This window comes from Pyxicephalus adspersus, chromosome 1, assembly GCF_032062135.1.
Source record: "Pyxicephalus adspersus chromosome 1, UCB_Pads_2.0, whole genome shotgun sequence".
Classification (NCBI taxonomy): Eukaryota; Metazoa; Chordata; class Amphibia; order Anura; family Pyxicephalidae; genus Pyxicephalus; species Pyxicephalus adspersus.
In genome coordinates, this window is record NC_092858.1 from 87,706,838 (window position 1) to 87,729,940 (window position 23,103).

Consider the following 23,103-nt stretch of genomic DNA (forward strand, 5'->3'; position numbering starts at 1 on the left):
AAACATATAGCAAGGCCAGGTTTTATTGCAGAAAGGGACAGGTGATGTCCCTTCTGCAATATAGTATACTCACCTGCCCGATTGCTCCCTTAGCAGTCAAAATCACCAAGTTGCCATTGTGATAAAAGAAATTGTGGGTTTGTATATAAATTATAAAATATACTCTGCTTATCAGCACCTGCACCTGAACACAGGATGGTCTTGGAGGCTGAAAAGAAACTCTTGCGTTAAGAACCAGCTTGAACAAGAATTCAGGATAGCGGACAGCCGTTTTTGTGCCAAAAATATTAGACACGTGGTTTATCCATACCATTAACTGTTTGTGAACAATCATGTATATATGGACTTCTGAGTATATGGTACTGACAATCTGTTTAAGGACTATTAGATAACGGCTTAAACCCTCCTATACAGGAGTGATTTTGTATGCCTATAAAGATTGATGTATTTCCTTGTTTTAGTTAGAATCTCTGTGCTCTAACTGCTAAGCATTTGATTTTTTTTAATTAGGATCTACTGTCTCATATTTGATGGTCTGTTTGGAGACCCCCTAAAAGAACCAGACACCAGGGTACCAAACACATCCCAGCTTACCCTGTGGCTGCCAGGACAGGATGAACTAGGTGAACCTGCATGGCAGTTATGTCCTCCTGGCCTGGCTAAGCATGGTGGCCAAAAAAATAAACAAGGATGAAGATAAAGAAGTGAAATGATGGCTCCTGCAATGGATTGATGTCAGGTGAGAATATTGACGGTGTAGTTCCTCCTTAATGTAACAGTAGCCATCTTCATATAAATACCATGTTAGATAATTATATCCCACAACAATTTTTAAATATTTAAGGTTTACTTAGTTCTTAAAGAATAAAAAATATACTTTAAACCTTCTAAAGAAGAGTCCTTATAAACAATATTTAGTTGTGTAAGCAGCAGATACATCTCTGCAGGTTTATACCATGCTCCTCTTTTGGAGCACTTCTCTGTATTATGTACAGCACATCTATTACTATTTTTTAGGTCAAAATCCAAAAACCAAACAGCATACAACATATTATCACTGGAACTAGATGAATTCAATGATGTGCTGTTACAGGTTAGGTGATCTGTCAGAGCTTTGCCTAAGTGACTAAGTACAGTCAGTATGATAGTAGCCTATTTTCCAGGATAAACACAAACTGAACCTATAAGTATACATAATATTGAAGCAGAAATTACAGTCAGTTACTCACAATTTATATGTAATAAAAAATAGATCTGTTTCAAACTGCTCATGATTATAATAAAATATGTTTTGGTCAACGATAAATAGTATTGCCCACTATATCTATCCTTATGTTATGATTTAACAGCGATCACCAAACAGAAATATTTTTGAATGGTTGCACTATGAAAGCCAATAGGTTGATTTTGATAAATACTAATAAAACTAAAGATATGGTAACTGCTGATAACATTAACTACTTTTATCAAAGCTGTTTTCATGTAACCCTTACAAAATGTTTTTACTAGCTTATATCTACAGCTTGATTCCAACCTATTTCCAACCTTGATTCGACCTATTAAACATCACTATGAAAGGTAGAATAATGGCCTGAAGTATGAAAAATGCCCTGGGATTAAATTGCCTGTTACATCTCAGGAAGGAAAAAGAAAAACAGGGAAAAAAAGGAACAGATTAAAATACTTTCCACAATAAATCAAATATAACATAAGGAGTTTTTTTGTAGTTGTAAAGCTATTTCCAAAGATATTTTCTATCAGCGTAGAGAGGATCACGTTTTATGTTAGTAACATGAGAAACCTGTCCGAATCCTCGGGCGACTATTGGTGATACACTTCTTGCTAGGATATCAATAATTCATACAAAATGCATAACAACACACTGGGACAAAGTATTTATCAGTGAGATTGTACTTACAAGGAAACCTAATACATCCATAGCCAGAATACAACAAAGTTCATTTGGATGCTAAACTAAGAAAAAAGTGTTACATGGTTCTACTTACGGGATAAGGAAAGCAAAAATGACTAACGTATTTTACTTTTTAAAAAGTAAGGGAGGTTTAGAGTAGAGGTTTTGAAATAAAAAAAAGTTTTACAAAAGCTGGGGAGAGTTGCAAAAGAATCTAAAACTTGCTTACATATCATGCATACAGGCATATCATGCATAACAAATGAAAAAAAACATCAACACAACTGCTGTTCTTTCTGAAATTATATTTTCAAGGGTATGCAGAAATAAAAACTACCAGTATAGGACTACCATTAGGTTTTACAGTAGTGCTGGCTCAAAGTTTTGTTGACAGTAGGACAAAACTATAGCATGAAGCTATTATTAGAAAAAACACACCGAAAAACAAAACCCTGTCCTAACTGTGAAACATTGTGGGGGAACGATAGTTGCGGGATCATTTCCAAAATACTAATTTCACAGCAAATTGTACAAAATTAAGGTGGGACATTGTTAAAAAAAAGTATAGACTACCTTTTGATTGCTTTAAGTGGAGTTTTATTTTCATAGTTTATATGGAAGGAAAATCCACATGAAGAAAGTCCAATGCAGGTTGAAGGAAGTCAACTACCCCTACCAACTAATTTACAATTATCTGAAACTGATATCACAAAACAAACAGGCCCAATACTGAGATAAAACAGCTGAACAACTCTACTGTTGCACAAAGGCAAGTCATGTGACAATGTCTACAATTAGGCTCCTCGAGTTGGCAAACAAATCTGTGTGTGTCTGTCTGTGATTACCTAGCTTACCGAACCAATAAAGTTCTGAGCCAAACAAGGATTCATGGTGTGCAGTCTGTAGTGTTTTTTTTTTTTAATACAAGCTCAATGCCTACTGATAAAGGCCCTGATTGTTTTAGCAAAATCCCTGTTTAAGCTGATGACCTTTAGATTACCAGTATAGTAGTTACACACACAAAAATGAGAAAGACAATGATTTACATAAAAATATTTACATTGCATATTTACATGCAAATCTTTGCATTTTTTAGAAACATTTTCCAATTATACATAAAATTGTACCTAGTTATTATTATGGCTTAGGTGAAAGATTTAAATGTCATTTATGCAAGAATATATATATATATATATATATATATATATATATCACAAAAAGTGCAAAGAAAGTTAAATGCAATGCACTGTGTTTTGCTGCACTTTAGTAGTACATCCCAAAGCTAAATCAAAACTGTATTTTTAGCATTTTTACAAAGCACATGGCGACGGTGCTGCAACACAAAGATTTGAATGGGCTCCAATGATGAGCTTCACTTGTATCATCCTAGAACTGCCTTCTATTAATTCTAAGGTAGTACTTCCAATGGCTCACCTCCTGTAGCCACTAACATTTATTGCACCTATGATTGCCCATCTTGTTTTCCATCCCTGCCTCCTGTGCAACTGAGCAGGGTCTGGTGGTCAATCCCTTTACCTTGATTAAAGAATGTGATGTAATGCACATGAGTTTACATATGTAATGGCACATGAGCTTACACATGAGAGTACAATAACAATTTTTGTAATACCAAGTGTTTGTACTTTTATGTCATTGGCATCTCCTTGAAAACTAAATAAGTATGTTACTACTTATGCATGGACTACTCAAATTCACATGAATACTCATCTGTGGATACATTTGCTGTATGCCTTAAAAAACTTATAAAGATAACCAAGAATCAAAACTGAAATGATTTTTACCTGAAAGAAATATTTTATGAATTATAAGTATCTTTGCTTCAATAATAAAAGACAAGGAAATGTGCCATAAAGAATTCAAAGTTATGGTGAATGAAAAGAGTCAGCAACTTAAAAGTGTACTTTGGCAAATGTCCAAGTGCTGTTAACCAGTTGTTAAAAGAATCTTTAAATGTATTCTCCACTCGACAGGAAGGGCCTGCAATGTCTTGTAAACGACAAGGGAACATGATATGCAAAGCCAGAAGAGAATGAACCTGAGTGCTTGTTTGAGGGCTGAGGGATTTACATGTTAAGCACCACACTACAGAAAGCCTAATGACAGTACCTGTTACACAGCTAGCGCACACTGGACCCTGAACAATGAGCAAATAAAAAAACGTGTGGCAAGAAAACAGTTTTAATACAGCCTTCAGTGCAAAATGCACCTACGGCAATTGTTTAAAACTTCTTATTCAGCATTAAAGAGAAAACTGAGATCTGATGGTCCATATAATTCCAAATTTGCTTATCATATATTATGAAACAATAAAGGCTACCGCAAGAAATGTTTTTTTTTTCAGGCCATATGTAGCCAACACCATTAGACAATACAATATACGCAGAGGAATTTAAACTGATTTTCTCTTGGGACCATACAAAATAATTTCTTGTTAACAAAATACCATGTAGAGAAAAGGAAAAGTTAGCTAATGGTGGAGAGGGGGCAGTAGTAACAGAATGCTTACACCATAACCTAATTTAAGAGATTACTCTATTTTACAAATTATATAATTTTTGTATCTAAAACACTCTTGACATAGGTTTATTTCCATTAGGAGAGAGTTTTGACATTTATATTTTTAACATTGGTAATTTGTCTGTCAGTAAACTGAACTTGCCCATAAAAGTTTTTCAGAAAAGAAAAAAATGCTTACCTCTTCTGCAGGTAAACTGAACAGAAATCTTCAATTAAAGATGAAAGAAATCAAAAGTACCAGGAAGGTCAAACTCCTGGTTCCCCACTGTGCACAGTGGTTCCTTTTGCCAACCCTCCAGTTATTATAAAACACAATGGGGTTGATGTACTTAAGCATTAGGTTCTTTTTACTTTGCAACATGAATTTTCACTTTCAAACTGAGTCAGGTAAAGTTGTGTTAACTCTGAGCAAACAATCATATGCAAAGAAGAAACCCTGGTTGCCGCCATCTTCTTTCTTTGCATTCCGGCATCTGCTTACGTCACCCTATCTCGCACTGCACAGACGTGAGGGATCAGGTGACTTAGCCTGCTATAAATGGGGAAAACATTCATTTTTTTGCCCCACATTGAAGAAAAAGCTTCAAGAGATTTCAAGATTAAATTTTTCTTCAAGAGAGCATACGTCAACAAAGCAGGTTAAAGGAGAGGTAGGCACTTACCTCTTTTCTCTTACTTTACTTTATTTTCATGGAAATCTTTTTGGCAAAATTCAATTTGGAAACCGTGTTTATGCCCCTTTGCAACATAAACATTTCTAAAGGTAAAAAGATTAAGGTCTATTTATTGCCCTCTAATCTACCTTAACATATTCATTTGATCTCCTTCTAACATTTTTAAGTGATAGGGCAGATAGTAATAAGTCTTACGAATAATTTGCAACCCTAAAAAATTTACAGTGATCATTGTTGAAACCTAACAGACATGGACAATGCCTAAATAGTAAAGAGAACCTCTCACTGCCCTCACGCCTATTTCCTACTAGTATTTATGCACCATAGAAAACCCTAAGGTACTCTGCCACAACTAGATGTTATCTAATAAAATTGGGTTAATCCTTACAACTGCTAAACCTGGACTCAACATCAAGTTCAGGATTCCTTGAATATTGTTTTTCTGTCACCACTGCATAAAAATCAATGCCTACAAAATCATGTAAGCCTCTCTGTGTATCCTCTGTATGAAGCCTAATGATGCTTCGTGTCAGAGTTGAGACATTTTCTATATAGAATTTAACTAGTTGTTTTTGAATAAATACCAAATACAAGTTCCTAAGAGGATATAACTGGGAATTACCTATCAAGTATACAATATGTTGGAATGGTTGATTTCTATATTGTTTAAATTGCTGTCAATGAATGTTAAACATTGAAATACACTTCTGAAACTGCTCAGCTTTTCTGCCTTATATTATCATTTAAAAAGGTCTTTATTAAGGTCTATTTATTGCCCTCTAATCTACTTTAACATTAGATCTCCTCATTTTGTATGTGATAGGACTGCTAGCAAGACATCTTACAAATAAAACACAACCTACAATATTTACAGTGATCATTGTTGAAACTTTACAGACATGAACAAAGCCAAAATTTAGAGAATTAAGGTGATATCCTAAAACCATTGATAGCTGGAAAAAAATTCAAGTTCTACTTTTTCTACCCTGTTCCTCTGTATCATATTATTTTCTTCAGCACTCTCTTCAGATCACCTCTTTAAAAGCTACTGTGTAGAATGTAAAAACCTCTGTTCACTTAAAATACAGATAAACCTGACGAAGTACACAGTGCCGACTGCTGACAGCTGGCTGTGTGAATATACCCAACCAAAAAAAAAAAGAAAATAAACAGAGAAGTGTCAAAGTCATACTGAAAAACCAGGCCTTAACTAAATATTGAATAAAATAATGCTAAATATGCCAGTAATCCACTTTTTCCCTTACTCACCTCCGCAAGAACGCATAGAATATTAAAATTCCTCCAGAATACATGACAGGCTTTCAATTGAATTTTTTAAACCTAGACCTCAAAGCAGTTCTGTGTAAAGAGGCACAGTATCGTCATCCATCATCCAACCAAGGACAACATCTAAAACCCATGCGTCATTAAATATGGCACTGGCATAGACTATTTCCACAGCTATAGCTAATTACTGAAAGGGATATGGAAAGCATTTTGGTAGAATGCCAAAACAAATTGGAGAAATTATTTGCTAATAAAATGGAATACATGTTCAATGTTCACTGGAAAAATAACAGGTGCAAAAATTTGATGAATATCTTTATCATACCTCAGCCCCTAAAATATTATTAAAGTCTGCACTTAGTCTTTACTATGTTACATGTAAAAATATAGCTCACATCGGATTATACTTTAAACACAGGGCTGCAGAAATTCATATCAGAACTCCCATTCCAGTGAATTAAGGGAAATATACAGCGTTGTTGTTTTATGGGGCACAAGAAATATACAATTTTATGTTATTACATAATATATTACAACATTAAATCTATTTAGATGTTTTATGCTTCCCTCAAAAAAACACAAATTAATAATTAATTTTAAAACTGTAAAACGTTGATTGTTCAATAAATGTAAGTTTTTAGGATCAAGTCTTCAGTTACTCTTTATGTAATTTAAAATATAGATCCCTTTGTAGTATCAAGTTACTCTACAGCTTTAACAATTACACTTTCTTGCTGACTTTAATAAAGTATCAAACTTAACAACAATCTGTGTATTACGCAGAAATTTGTTAGATTCAAATTAAAATTTTTCCAGTGAGGGATGAAAAAGATTCTATCTGATTAGTTGTGATTGGGCAACACAGACAACTCCAATTTCATTCATTTTATTCCAGGCCTGTCACAGTTGATGAGATTGATTGTACGATATTTTCTGTAACATTACTGAATGTTTGCTTTCTAAAGTCTCCTAAGGCTTTTGGCATGTATTTGCACACCCAATCGGAACATTTTTTTTTTTTACTGGTATGACACCAGCTACTCTTGATTCAACATAATCCTTACATGTATTTAAGAGCAACAAAAATTATTTAATTCCACCAAAGAATGCTTTTTCATAGAACTCTAAGTAGGATTAACATCATTTGATGAATGGTATTATCCCTTTGTTTACACAGATTACGGGACAGGATGTCCGAAATAAATCTTTTACAAATCTATCTGTGAATACAAATATATATATATATATATATATATATTATATATATATATATATATATATATATATATATATATATATATATATATATATATACACACAGATGTTTTATGTATTAGGGGCTATTCACAGCACATCAGCAAAAAATAGGTGAAGCTGCATTTCATACCACACACAAGACAACATTGCAACACATACAACATAAGCTGTGCTGATGGGCTGTTGGGTTGCCAGCAGAGTTTTACCAGAACATTGGTCTTCATTGAATGGTGATTTCTGTCTCAATACCAATGACAATCAAAAAAATTAACTACAGTAAAAAGTTGACAGTGAGTCTTACTATTCTTCAGTAAAACAACAATAAATAGTCTTACCTATCAAAAACTTATTTTCTTATTTATCTAAAGTCACAAAGTGCATATCACTTATATATATATAACATTAAATATAAACTAAACATGACTGACACCTTGAAAAAAACAGAAATACTTTTACTTCAAGTAAAAACCTGGGGCCCAAAATGTGAACATTAAAGCTAACATTTAAAACAGAAATCAATAGTAATGCCAAAAAAATAATATGAATAAATACATTGATGGTGTGTTTTTTGTAGAAAACAATGCCTAAAACAAAATAAAAATAAAATCATATAAGTTCTGTGTGTATATCCCCTCCCCCAATTTTTTTTTTTTTACAGGTCAAGTTTTTGTACTTTTGAATGGTTATAATGAGTCATTTGCACTTAATTGATCTTTCAAGCATTATTGTTGGCAACCAGTAAATGGAGGTGGTACCCATGAAAAGTTTGTCACAAACGGCTTGTCGTTGACAGTTCTTATCTGTCCAAACACAGGAAAATGTAGTTACAGGACATGCCACTAGGTGTTTCCCAAATATAAACCGAGATTTAAAATATATAGAACTGGGTCAAACTTTTTGTGCAGTGTATAGTTTTGGTGGAAATCACAGAAAGCCAGGTCTTGCCTGTTTCCTAAAACTGATAGAAATGAGGTACATGCTGCTTAAGAAAAAAAATCTAAGCAGGGCTTTATTCATTAATGAATGTGAATAAAATTAGAACCACCAAAAGCACCAGCTGACTGATTTATGAACAAATGGATACATTTTACTTTGGTGCTGACTGTCACAATGCCTAAATTCTACCTCTCTCTGTCTTCCTCACTTCCATTATCAGGACATCTTTTAAAACTAGTCAGAAAATGGAAAACCTTTATCCTGTTTTCTGCTTATGTGTAAAAAATAATAAATACTGGCTATCTATAAGTATCATGTAAGGCTTGAAAAAGTCAACAGTGCAAAAGAAAGCAGACACGTTACTAAAAAAAATGTTAGACCATGTTAGATTCATTTTTGACATGTCAACCCAGCTCTTCAATACATGCAAAGCCCTGCTGATGATAACAGTTATTATTAAAATGTTACATGAATGTAATTAGGTATACTGCCAAAAAGTAAAAAAAAAGTATCAGAGATTTTTACAGGTCGGCATGGCTAACAAACTACATGCAAAATGAATTGGAAAATTTAAGCAAAAACCATATCTCAGAAATTTTCTAAATAAAAGATCACATCATCTAGTGTCAAACAAGAACATAGTATCAACATGTTAATCAGTTGTTGATTCTTGAGATTACTCCCTGACCAGTCCATCCTGTCTGAGCCTGAAACATCGTCTCCTCACATGATCCTTTTATCAGGAATCTGGACTACATAGCCTCTCACTGTGTTAACAGTGAAATCAATTTTTCCTAATTATTTTTGCCATCTGGGTTGTTCTAGGAGCACCCAAAGCACACTACCTTCTTTAAAGCATTTCTGTGACTGTTAGGACGGCAAAATCAGCACTCTTTTAGGTGCCCTAATCTTTATTTGAAATCAGTTTAAAAAGGCAAACAGCTAAATACCCAAACGGGTAACCTATATTGGGGGGGGGGGATTTTTGTCACTTCTGTCCACCCAATCATGGGATTTTTCATAACCCTCCCAGACAAGAGCTGGCTGGTGACTCAAATTTCCTCTGCTGAAGATATAAATCCTGTGATTGGCAATGATGGAGCAGTAGAAGACAGATTATTATTATAATCAAGTATTTATATGGCGCAGACATATTATGCAGGGCTTCACAAAGTCCATAGCCAAGTTCCTCAAAGGAGCTAACAATCTAATGTCCCTACCAAAGTCATTTGTCAATAACACAGTCCAAGGTCAACTTTGGGGGGAAGCCAATTAACCTAAATCCATGTTTTTGGATCCCTCTCCCTCCTTCAGTCTGAGTGCAACTAATATAGGTTGCATTTCAAATACATCTTCTAATGTTTTAATAAATGCCTATTTGCAAATCTGGAGTTCTACTTTAAAGTAAACTAGAGCCCAGATCATGGCCTAGGTATTCTGAACCAGAGCTTTAAAATAAGCCTTCATTCAACTTTGTGTCCATAAGAATTAGGGAAATTAATTTTAAACACCTGCAACATAGGCACCTTGACAGTCCTTTAATGTAAACAAGCAGCAGTGTTTCAGTGTTAGAACCTACTGGTTTTAGAATTATTGTTGTGATCTTTGAGAAGTAAAAACTTCTCATTAAAAGTAGCTACAAAAGCCAGAGATGGATTGTTTTAAAAAATGTTTTGCTGTTAAGGAGGTAAAAGGTTTTTTTTTTTTATAGTGTGCACACAGAGGCACTTTAGCTGCTTTTATATTTCCACAGATTATATGAGGAGAGCAGTTCTGCCACAACACCTTTCTCAACTAGAAAATTCTCAACCAATTTTGAAACCTATGCATTCCATAAATGCATATGTCTTTACGTAGGATGCAGAGGGACCCCTTTTCACTACAACTCAGCAAATAAATGACTAATATACATATTGTAACATGATGACAAAAATGTCACCTGTGTTACTAGGTAAAGTGCTGGACCCCAGATATGTGAGTCTGCGGTATCTTATATACTACTTTCAAGGTAGAACCAGCAATGATATGTCTACAGGGAACCTCTAGGTTTCCCTGCTAATTATTTGGCTAGTTTTACTGGAAGTTCACAGGAGCAGGGTGAATAGATTCGGACTGCAAAAAATGTTTTTAATATAATGTAGATGATTGCCTATATTTGCCAGGATATGTGGCTTAAAAACATGACTGCTGGATATAATTTTATACATCTAACCCCTTTCTTGTTATTATCATTTCTATAGTCGTAATTATACTGCCAATTGTATGTTTGCATCACACAGCTACGATTTATATTAAACAGAAATAATGGCTAAACTTTATACATTTTAAAATTATCCTTAAGTATTAAAATAAGTTATTATTACAATAAAATATGGTCAAACCAGGATCTACATTTGTAAAAGAGTAAGTCAGGGTATGTACATTAAGTGGTCTGTAGTGCCATCTGGTGATCATTTCTGGGAATCACACAACATTGGATAATAACCGTTGCGTGGGCTCATCAGGAAAGCAGTTGGACTGTTATTTGAAAATGCAGATGAAACCCCACTGCTTTACATCAAAATAGCTTAGGCAAAATAAAAAAAGGACAAGACAGACAAAATAAGGATGCTATATCTAATTTGAAGACATGGTCAGTTACAGGCAAAATGAACGGAAAATGTGAAAGAAGTGCTCACACACTGTGGCAGAATGGATCCTCACAAAAAACAGGGCAACTTTTTATTTCCATGCAAAAATATACAGTGTGTATACAGATGAGACAGAAAATAAAATGATTCTAATATGAAGTAACGTATTTATAAAAATATGTATTATTTATTGAAATATCAGAGTAATTAGAAATAACTTAATGACTCAATTTCTTTCTTCATACCAGACTTATGTATTCCTTTGAATAGCAGAACTAAGGTTAAATTATGTGAACAGCAGCAATGTAAGTAAATCAAGCTGAAGTACTTTGTAAGGTGCCAATCACTTGGTGAAACAATGATTTCTTCAATTCAGTTAGAGTTCCTGACTTTAAAATGCTGCACACCTTGGCATAACCACATTGTGCAAAAGTACTGTAGTAAGCATGGTCCATATTTGCTGATAACTGCCCAAATTCCAAATAAGAAATTGACTTTCTCAAGCAAACATGACAACCACAATAACCAGATGCTGATGCTTAAAAAAAAACATTTTCTTTTCAAGAAAAAACATTGTGTTTACTATAACACTGAAATACAAAGAATGCTTGGCCTGGAATGCTGATATTTTTAGAAAATAATTGTTGTACTATTTTTTCAATAAAATTAAACAGTGTCATGTAAAAAAATACCTTTTAGTACAAACAGATTCAAATGCAAAATGTGTTATATGTTACCCTGCAGAATCTATTTTACGCATAAGAAGGATAAACTGTCAGAACAATATGGCTCCATGAAAACACACACACCTTAAATTACACAACTGTAACAAAGAGCCAAACATATACAGCATTGTTTTAGAATAACACCAACTATATATACGGTTCAGTAAATACAGACAGCTTGTATTAGGAAAAAAAAGTCTGATAGATATTAAGAGAAATTGTTATGGAGTAGAAGGTCACTTGACTCCCACATTAGTCCCCCCAATATGTTTATACAGAATTATTGCTGGAGTCCAGTCCTCTGTTTGGACGGACTGCAGGCATTACGTCCTTCTGCACAACAAAACAATTGTGAAATAGAATCTTCACTTAAACTACTTTTGAAGCATAGACTTCTTAAACTACCATCCTTCTTGAGACCCTAAAACTCCTTCTCTAATAGAGTAATCTATTGGACAATGTATCTTCGTGGTTAGGATTTTTTAGACAACATTACGGATGTGAATCCAATCCCCATCAAAATATTATCATCCTTAATCCTAGGTATTCACTCAAGATCGAATTAATCCACATTTACACGATAGGATTCAAGCCCATTATCCTGGCTTTTCACATTCCAAGGTGGAGAGGATACCTATACCGCGCCCTCCTTCTACCATTTTTTTTCGGCTACCTGCAGCTATAAAGTATTTACCTACCTATTTTGGAAGTACTTATCTGGATGTATTTTATATCCGATCAGCTCCTTTGTTCTCATTTAACACTCCTGATGAACTAAACTGACAAATGCAACCCTTATCCCCTGAGGTAGCCTTCCAGGCGAAACGTGTCAGAAAAAGAGATAAGTGACCTCCCTGTTCATGCTATCAATATTTCGTATGCTAGCTCAATACGGAATGTATGTATTATATTAGGAGTACTATGTCTAGATATTGGACTAGCCTAGTAGGTCTCTGTTAGAGATAAGTTTTATTATATATTATTTTATGTTGCTTTCTTTGAAGCATAAAATAAATTAGACACAATCTTTAATCTACTTTGCCAAAAAAAACCTGTTCTTTCTCTCTCCTCACTGCGTATTATTGCTGGAACAATATAATTGGTTTTTTGGGGTTACTGTAGATCCCATGTAGTATTTTGCTCTTTTAATTGAATAAACCATGAAATGTGACATAAATTTGGCACCTACTCATCTTCATAAGGATTTAACTTCAAAAGATTAATCTCCCCTTTTCCTTTTTTCCTTTAAAACTACAACCACCATTTTTTATGATAAATGCATACATTTTGATTAAATCCAGGAAACTTTATCTGGTATCAACATTCATGTAATTTACCCTTTAACCTTTAGGTGAAACAAATGAAAAGCTGCAGATCTCCTTAGAAAATTTATTGGGAAGAAGTTGGCCTTGCAGGAAAGGGTACATTAGAATGTTGGCTACACACCAACATTATTATGCTACCTTAAAATAGGAAGCCTGTATGGCACCTAACCAGGTCTGGGGGAAGGTCGAGGTCAATGTGAATGGGGAGAAGAGGTTGGATAGGTCCTTTTAATTAATCAGAATGAAAACATACTAGGGGATGAGGGAGCGAACTGATACTTTAGGGTCATGATGAGAGTGTTGCTAGACCTGACACCTACTTCAGACACAGAATATAGATATAACAAAAAACAAGGTCAAAGTTCAGCTTTAGGAAAGGTCACAGTCTTTACATTTTTGCTTGGATGGGTACTCAAAAGCTTTTTTATGACTGCAAGAGTCCTATAATTTAGGATCATACAAGATATTCTGAAATTATACATTTACTGAAAATGACAAAAAAATGTATCAATCATTAAAGTATTACATATTTGCATATAAGTCATGTTTTCATGAAAAATAAACAGTGTATTCAGCTCCTGTTAGCTAGGCTACCAGGAATTAAAATTATTAACACAACACAAACAACAAAAAGGGTTTACCTTATAAGATGGTAAAAAGCACAGTACTCCATGGCTTACAGCCTGGCACACTGACAGTAAAAGGGCACCAACTTCATCTTGAAAATCAAAAGTCTCTGTGTGCTGAAATGTTGCACAAAGTTTTCTACCTTTTGGACCTGCACCAATAGTGCCAACCCACACCTGTAAAGGTAATGCAAAGTATAAAATCATTAAAGCCAAACTCAACATTGTGGAGGTTTTGTCTTTTCTATTAGTGGAAAACCTACAGAAACATTGGCTGATTGTATGTAGCTTACCAGCTTGCATGACCATCTTCATGCATGTACCGAATATATTTACACAAAATTCTATAAGAGCCATTATTTGCAGGCTTGACACCAACAAAGAAAAGAGCAGACATCTGACTCATTAATATGTATGAATTCTAATACATAGATGGTGATACAGAGGTTACAAATAGATCAAAGGGGTTATAAATAGTCAAATAGAACTTTGAATACAATGCTAAAATAAAGAAAAAAAAAAAAAAAAAAAAAAAAAAAAAAAAAAAATCCCTTTAACAGATCCAGTGCCACACAATTTTAACAATTCTAATTCATAAAGCTGTGCTGATACAGACAAGAATGTACAATTATAGACAAACATTTGGTACCCTTAAAGTTCAATGAAGAAAGTGATTTTGCCGAAGATGTGATCAAAAAAAAGTATAGGTCCAATGTAAACCTGTATGATATTGATATTTTTTTAACAAAGATACAGTAATACCTATTCTACAAAGAGTATTTTAAAATGGGGCAGATGCATTTGTTGGTAACCTTAGAAAAGATCATTAATAATTGTAATGCAGTGACTTTTTTCTAAATTAATATTTTTTTCATTACTAGTATTACATGTCCCAAGTTGTGCTTTTAGTAAGTCAGCCTATATAAATTGAGAAAAATAATACTTTGGTATTTGATATTATCATGTGTCCCACATGGAAAAGAGAATGAAAAGCAGAGTTATCAGGGAGGATCAGGAAGGAAAACATAGATAAGCATGGTAAAGGCAATAACTAGGGACATCTTTATGTTCATATGACAACAGTCGCAAATTTTGCAATAAGCTTAGAGTCAGTGGGACTGTAGCCAACCAACATACCTGAGTGTGGTAGAAAGATAAAATTCACCCTTATATTTAGCAAATGAGTGGTGAAAATGGTGGACAAAAACGTTAGGACGATATCAAAAATATTACAAGTAACAGTAGGCACAATGGATGAAGATCCAGGGGGATTTCACCATTGAAATAAAACATAAAAGAAGCTAGATATGAATTTGCAAAACTGGTAAGTCACAATGTTTGGAAAGATAAGATAAAGCTAGGTTTTTTTTGAAAGTCACTCTACAGACCCAACTCCACAGACCAAAAAAAATGTTTTTTAAGGAAAAAAAATACAACACTTACTGTGAAATGTGGAAGAAATTTAGGTATGTTTTAGGGCTACTCTGACAGGGGCTTCTATGAGTCCTGGTTTAAATCCTATTGAACATCTATGAAAAGAACTAAAATATATATTTTCTCAAGACGGTATCCCTCTAACCTGACACAGCTGGAGTGTTTTTTTCAGAAGATGGCCAAACTACCTAAATTGCTTGTTTGAAGTGATTGCCTAAAAGCCGTACAACAAAACATTAGGGTCCCATCATTTTTAGTCTATGGCATCTTCATTTGTGTTATAAATTGAAATATTGCGTTAAAGCAGAACTAAAGTTCCACCTTTAAAAATGCATGACCAGACAGAGCATTGTTGCAGAAAGGGACAGGCGAAGTCTATTGTGCAATAATCCCTCCTACCTGCCTAAAAGATCTGGGAACCTGTGAAAAAAGTTGGCTGCACATGCGCAGCTTCAGCTTTATTTACCTGGATACCCTGGCTTACCCTGCACATGCTGAGATTGAACAGGAGTTATGTCATAACAGGTTTAGTTCTGCTTAAAATCAAGTCTGATTTTTGTCCGTTTCAGGATATTTTATCGTGTTATCTGCTTTTCTTGTGAAGGGGTACCCACAAATTTGTCCAAGGCTATAAACATACTTTTTTTTTCATTACCATTATTCAGGTGAGCCAAGTGATCTTTAGTCAATACAATTTCTAATTCCCTGTTAGGTAGAATACTGCAAAACTGCATAGCCATTTATTGGTAATTTAAGTCCTAAAATCGATCTATCATACAATAGAGAAATTGCTAGTATGGGAGCAAGCTGGTGTATAGGCATCTCATTGGTGCATAAGCCTTCAACTAAAAACCTACAGTCTGTCCTCTGAAACAGAAAATTATTAACAGTTAAAAATTAGACTACTCTTTCCTTCCTTATTAGGGGTAGTAAGTACACATCAGTGGGCAGGGTGGTCAGCAAAGTGGAAAAGTTGTTTATGAAAGACAAAATTTTAAAATTGGCAATTGGTATTTTAGTGCTTTTGGGTAGTGCATTGCAACCAGCTGATAAGAGTGGATTATGGGTCTTACAACAAAGCATGAACTTTGGCTATCCCTTTGGGAAAATGTATGATGATCATGTTCATGATGTTCATGTTTAGATGGATGTACATAATCAACACTAAAAACACATCACTGACACCTATCCTGCATTTGGTACACTGTTTGACTAATGTTCCTTCCTTGGCCTTCTTTAAATATTTCTGATGCCACTGTACAACCTGGTTAGGGGACAAGGACAAAGTTTCAAGGAACTGTGGGACTAAAAATATAAATGTTTACAAATCCCTAAATTTTGTATTTTTCTTCCTACATATACATGCTGATTTTGTGTTTACAATCAATAATGTTTTTTGCAATATGTATAGAATATATTATGTGTGAACTGTTTATACAATAAGTTTCTACAAATTTTATTTTATGTTATGTACCAGTGTAAGTCTCTACTCCTGAAGAAGCCATATGGCGAAACCTGTCGGGAACAGAGACAACTGTGTTTTTTTATACTCCACCTCTTCTTAATATCCCTACTCATACTTTGAGTACCAACATTTTGCACAATGTCTTGTGAGCTTGATACGCCTATTGATTTATGCCTATTAATTTAGCTGAGCTCTGTCTAATTATTGTTTCTGATATCATAACTATGACCAGCTATTTACCTGCCTTGTTATAAGTAACACTAAATTTAATATGCCAAAAAAAACATTTCTCTTTCACTTTTCTTTTTTCAATATTGGATTAAATACGTTGGGGTTTGGCAATCTGTACAAAGCTAAAATTTAGTAGAGGTTCTGAAGTTCATCCTCTTTCTTATGTTTCTCAATGACTGTGTGAAAGTAGCCTATGTTCACCATTCCCCTACTCAGTAATTTTATTTATATTCTCTTTGAGAATAGCTGCAGTAATAAAGAAAAAAAAATGAAGAAAAAAAAACCTAAGGGATACTGGAGAGCCAGAATAAAAAAAAATATTATAATTTAGCCACAGATGGAAGAGGGAAATATTTTTTCAATGTGTGTCAGTTAGTAGTACAATAGTGACATTTTGCAAAAAATAAATAAATAATAACATTTATTCTCTTATTCTCTTTCAATTCATAGCAAACTTGGAGGATACAAAGAGAGTATAACTCGTTGTTAAGGGTGTTAGAAACTGTTTTCTCTTTAGGCAATTGAAAGCACATGAAGCAGTCAGTTTACTTCTGGATTTTACAACGATTCTACACTTTTGTAGACAACATACAACAGAGATGTTGCAAGGAAATTAAAAGTAATAAAACAATCTATAATTTCTATATTTACACATTTTCTTCTTTGAATGAACAATGTTGTTTAATAAAACAGAAAACATTTTTGATCAAGAAAATGTAAAAATTTTAGGATCATAAACTACTCAACATACAAATCCCAGCAACTTCTAAGATATAACATGTCATGCCCACAAACATTTTTCTTGGTGCAAGTTCATTTAGCGCTACACGTCTAAAAGCAAAGTTTGCATTAACACTTGTGTACCTTCCAGGCAGCTTCTGTTTTTACATTCTAATAATGTGCAGCAACATCCCTGTGCACAGACCAAAGTACTGACAAGGGAAAGGTGTAAAGAAAGCAGCTCACCTGGGATTTATGAATAACATGATTTGCTTCCAGCTGGATAGAAAACTTCACACCCAGTTCAGAGGAAAACGATCCCATTGGAGATAAGGTGCCTGATGTCAGGACAATTGTGCGAACATTGCCACTTAGATCAGAAAAAGCCTTAAATAACAAAGGGAGAGAAAAAGATTTTATTTTACTACATGCAACACTTAACACTTTAGACAAAAACATATGCATGTTACTGACTTTTAGATGTATTATGACGTGCTTGCTTTGAGGAAGCATGTGCAGTGAGGCAGGAAATCATATAGCATTAAAATTGTGTTTACTATTGATTTTGTACAGCAACTACATGTAACACGTCATGATTACATGAGTTAAATTATAGCAGTGGTTTTTAGCCTTCTCACTAAGGTCCCCCTCACTGGTCATCCCTAAAATCATGTACCCCCTATACTTGTAAGGCAAAACAAAAACCCTTGGACTCTCAAAGAAGGATAATAATGTGGTGCGTGAAACTGTAATAGTAGGTGTAACTGTATTGTGCTAACAGCTTAAAGGAACATGATGAAAATTAACCTAACCTGCTTACTATATACATACTAAATAAAGAGCTAAAAACAAATATAAAAACAAATGACTAGACTCTAGAATATTGTAATTTTTAGGAATCTTTGAGGAAGAATAACTTCGCATAAAAGCAGTTGAAAAGTCATGGATAGCTTGTTTAATAGCTCTTTTACTGCATGTTAAGCATATGCAAATAGTTTATTATTCATGGTCTGGGCACAGACTATTTTCTAATGATCCATTTGGTTTCCTTATTAACTAAATAGACTGGCAATAATAAAACTCAAAACTTTGCCCCTTCAATTTCTGTACTTTCTCAAAAAAAAATCCTAACCTATAAACTAAAAATATTTATGCAGCCTCCACATCTAAGGACTGGTAAGAAGTAATATAATATTTTTGGTTGAGATATGCCTTCAGTCTTTATTTCATTTTGCTTATTCTTAATCTTGCAACCGTTTTTGTATGCTACATTCTCCAACAAAGGCAGGTCAGCACCTTAGGATAGATTTTTGCAGTAAATATGATAAATCACTACTGTTTTCTCTTTTTATGCAAAGCACCAAAATTTCACATTGCAGCTAAATACTATGGCATCTGTTCCCAGAATGTAAGTGTCATGTTAAAGCTCTAAGCAGAATTTGTTATGGCTTGTCCATTTTAACACTAAAGTCGATAGCTTTATACTTAGATGTATTTCACTGTGTTTTGGAATCACTATATAGTGTTTTTTTATTAATAAAGAAAAAACAGTACAGGCAGACAGCTTTAAGGATCAGAAGACACAAAGTTCAAGTTACCACAGCAGGGTTTAAACACCAGAAATTCAGTGTATAAACCAGGGTCTTCTGACGAACATTTCTACGATTTCTTGGTCTTGCAAAAAAGCCATTTTCATCAACAACATCTTGTTTATTTGTCCATGTGTAAGACTGCTGCAGAGCAATTCTGTAATCTTCTGAAAATCTAAAGAAATAAGAATATAATTATTTACTCCTGCACAAAAAAGTACCTGCACCAACAATTTAAACATTTTCTTCAGGGGCTAGCAATTTCGGGTTGAGGTATATGTTGTATAAAAATACAGCACATTTAAGGTTTTTTGCCTAAATGCCACTATACTTTGCATATATGAGAGTTAAGTACTTAAAGTATTAATCTGTTGGTGGAGGAGCCACTTCTGGGCCACAGTAAAGCCTCCCTAGACTAAACAGGCTATAATTGTTAATTTGCATATTATATTACATTAAGTGCACCTACAAGATTCATTTTGCCTTGTGTTTGGTAACATTTATTGCGTTTGGTGTCTTAGGGATTGCAATTCTTTTACTATCATTTGAAAAAGATTAAAAAATCTGGTTTCATTTGCTAGCGGTGGTGCTTTATATTATGTTTTACTGTAGTTAAATGTGAAATGATTTGCATAGTTATCATATACCTGACACACATAACAGTGTAGCTGTGTTGCATCTTCTGCTTAGGCACAACTGTAACATTCCCTTTATGACAATGGACTTATTTGTAAACTAACCTGTTATTATGGCGAAATAAGTAATCCAACACAACAAACAACCCTTTCAACACCATTTGTGTTTGAGAGCTGAGTACTGGCACCTTCACTACAGTTTCCTGACCATTCCGCCTAATTGTCTTTTCCTCTTTCTCAATCACAGCAGCAAGATTGCCCTACAGCAAAACAAGAAAACACAAAAGTAATCTTGGTTATTATGCACGTGGTTATGTTATGCATTTATTACAGACAAACCTAAATTAAACTAAGATACCATGTACTCATTATAAAACATTAATCTATAGCAAGGGAAATTAGCGATCATTTGGTAAATGTAAGCTAAACTGTTATTTTGTTTATTTTTAAGTTTAAAATATGTTATACCTATTTTTGTAGTATGTGCATACAATTTTAGTTCTACATGCCAAAACTTTACCCAATGAAAAAGAATTCTAAAATTACCATAGGGGAATCTACTGCTGTAACAATGAGTCCGATTTATTAAAGCTCTCCAAGGCTGGAGGGGATCCAGCACACCTGGAATTGATCTGGTCCAGGACTGAAAACATTTGCTAGCTAATAGCAAATACCTTTTAGGAAATCCATTCTAGGTTTGCTGAATCACCCAGCTTCACTGATGAAAGTGTATTCTCTTCAGTCTTGGAGAGCTTTAATAAATCAGGGCCCATTTGTCTCATAGCTCTCTTTTAGTGAAACTTTTAGTGAAATTAATAAAAGATGGAAAACTAATCTCTATAAACAGATATGTGTATGACTTTGCCCTGAATGTGTAAAATGGAAACCATTTCTGTTTGGGACTGACTGTTAATATTATTAAGGTTTAAATTAGGACAATAAAATATAGTCAACAAAGTCACACAAGAGAAAACAGTAATACTGTTTGCAGTTAGTCTGAACATACACAAGACATATGTACATATGAAAAATTCTGTCTACTCTCTAATGAGGTTATGTTAGGGGGGTCGAAGTGACGTTTGTATGCCAGGGTGTGCAGAAACTCCTGCCAGTAGAAGCTAGTGGCTGTGAATTTTTGTGTTGTGTAATGCCGCAATCACTCAATTTCTGTACAATGGAAGCACCTGTAAGGAAGTGTCACTAAAAGCCTGTTCCAGAGAACCCCATTGTTTGTGTTCTGCATGCCTGCACCAGTCCAGCATCCTTACCATATGTGCCTTGCTGCCTGATACAACAAGTTGGAAATGCCCAATCCCCCCCCCCCCAGGTCAGAAGAGCAGGGGCCCACCAATTTTAGGTCCCCTGTTCCCCCAGATGAATTTAAAGATAGCTGAGTTGACAGACTAAAAATAAATTCAGGGAATGGCGATAGGGACGGCTTGGAACAGGAAAAGGAACTTCCGGAAGAATGACATTTTGATAGTATTTACCCTGCCAAACCAGGACAATGTTTGCTTGCCCTAACGGGATAAATTGGTAGACACCTTAGATAGCAAGGGCAGGAAATTAAGGTGGTAAATTATGGATATGTATTTTGGGATACAGGTTCGTAAACATCCTACAGCAGTTTTTTTCCCATTAAAAATGATAGGAAAGGGCGAATTGCACCTCTAGTGGATGGAGAAGGGTGATGCTGAGTGCTATTTTAAGATTAGATAATGTGCCATATTCTCCTATCTCTTTCATAAGTAGAGGAAGAGACACCAAAGGTTCTGAGATTAGGAACATGAAGTCGTCCTGATATGATCCTACCTTCTGCTGCTGGCTTCCAATAGTAAGACCTTGGATATTAATATTAGCTCTGATCATTAGCAAGATTAGGGGAGAGAAGGGCAACCTTGCCTAGTGCCATTGCTTATCAAAAAAGAGTTCTGGGAGAAGGCCATTGACCTGAACAAAGACAGAGGGAATGGAGTATAGTGAGCATATGCAGGTCAAAATGTGGCTTTCCATGCTTACATGCGCCAAGGTGCACTGCATGAAATTCCAATCCAATCTATCAAAGGCTTTCTCCACATCTGTGGATTGAAGGAGTGTTGGCACCCAGCCAGTTTTAGCTGCCTGGAGCTAGTTCAATACCTGAATAGTGGTGTCTCTTTCTTCCCTGTTAGGCATAAAACCAACTTGATTGAAATGAGTGAGGTAATGAATCAACTTCTGTAACCTTCCCCCCCCCCGACAATGCAATCCGCTTAAAGTTAGATTTGTTTTGCATTTACTGTACAGCAACATTCAAAAAAATAATGTTCCATAATGTCTAACAATCACAATCAATTTATTTTTAAGTTTTTTTTTTTAAATAGCCCATTTAGTGGGTTTAGTGGCCCAGATTTGATGGCCATTATCAACATCAATCTGTGAAGAAAAGGCATGTAATTTCCTAAATCGTGTGACCACAACAAATCTAATAATATTGTTAAGACACTTACCTTAAGCATAGGAAATGTTTCATTTGTTATGCCCATATCATGGAAAATTGTAATGATTTCTTTACCATTCCACACTTTACAAGATGATTCATATTCCCTTTCCACCAATAGATCGGCACATTCTTTAATCCAACTTGAAAATATAGCAAACGTACATAAATTAGTGGAATACTGTTCACAGATTAAAAAAAAAAAAACCAAGAACCACTTTAAATAATAAGTATTGGCATCATGAACACTTAACCCTACCATACCCAAAAACCTAACCCTCTACATCTAATCCCTCCAACCCAAACACTTATTTCAATCCATAAACTGAGAACTTTTAATTATTTTAAAACCAGTTATACCTTAGTATTACTTTACTTTAAAACCAGTTATAAAACTTTACCTTCTACTGAAATACTACTAAATTAAACACCAAACCCCTAAGCCTAACATTTACCTAACCCTAAAAATTTGCATTACCTGTATCAGTGTCACTATTTTGGAACCAGAAGGCACATATTTGCTTATGTAAGCCTATTTACTAGTCAAAACTCTTTTAAGGCCAAAAGTGATACCACAAAAAATAATACCAAATATGATGGCTGCATTTGTTTTCTTTTTGCAGGCAAAAAACATTTGTAC

General features: G+C 34.4%; 1 protein-coding gene across 3 annotated transcripts in view; it reads right to left on the bottom strand.

Annotated features, from left to right (window-relative positions):
• BRIP1 (BRCA1 interacting DNA helicase 1) overlaps window positions 1–23,103 on the bottom strand; it is a 128,954-nt gene that overhangs the window by 58,767 nt on the left and 47,084 nt on the right. For all 3 annotated transcript variants that reach the window (XM_072417211.1, XM_072417202.1, XM_072417219.1), the window contains exons 10-14: window positions 22,474–22,606; window positions 20,090–20,244; window positions 19,359–19,524; window positions 18,007–18,147; window positions 13,926–14,087 (exon numbers count right to left, since the gene is read on the bottom strand). In XM_072417211.1, the coding sequence (XP_072273312.1) occupies window positions 13,926–14,087; window positions 18,007–18,147; window positions 19,359–19,524; window positions 20,090–20,244; window positions 22,474–22,606 (757 nt within the window). The remainder of the gene's footprint in view (window positions 1–13,925; window positions 14,088–18,006; window positions 18,148–19,358; window positions 19,525–20,089; window positions 20,245–22,473; window positions 22,607–23,103) is intronic.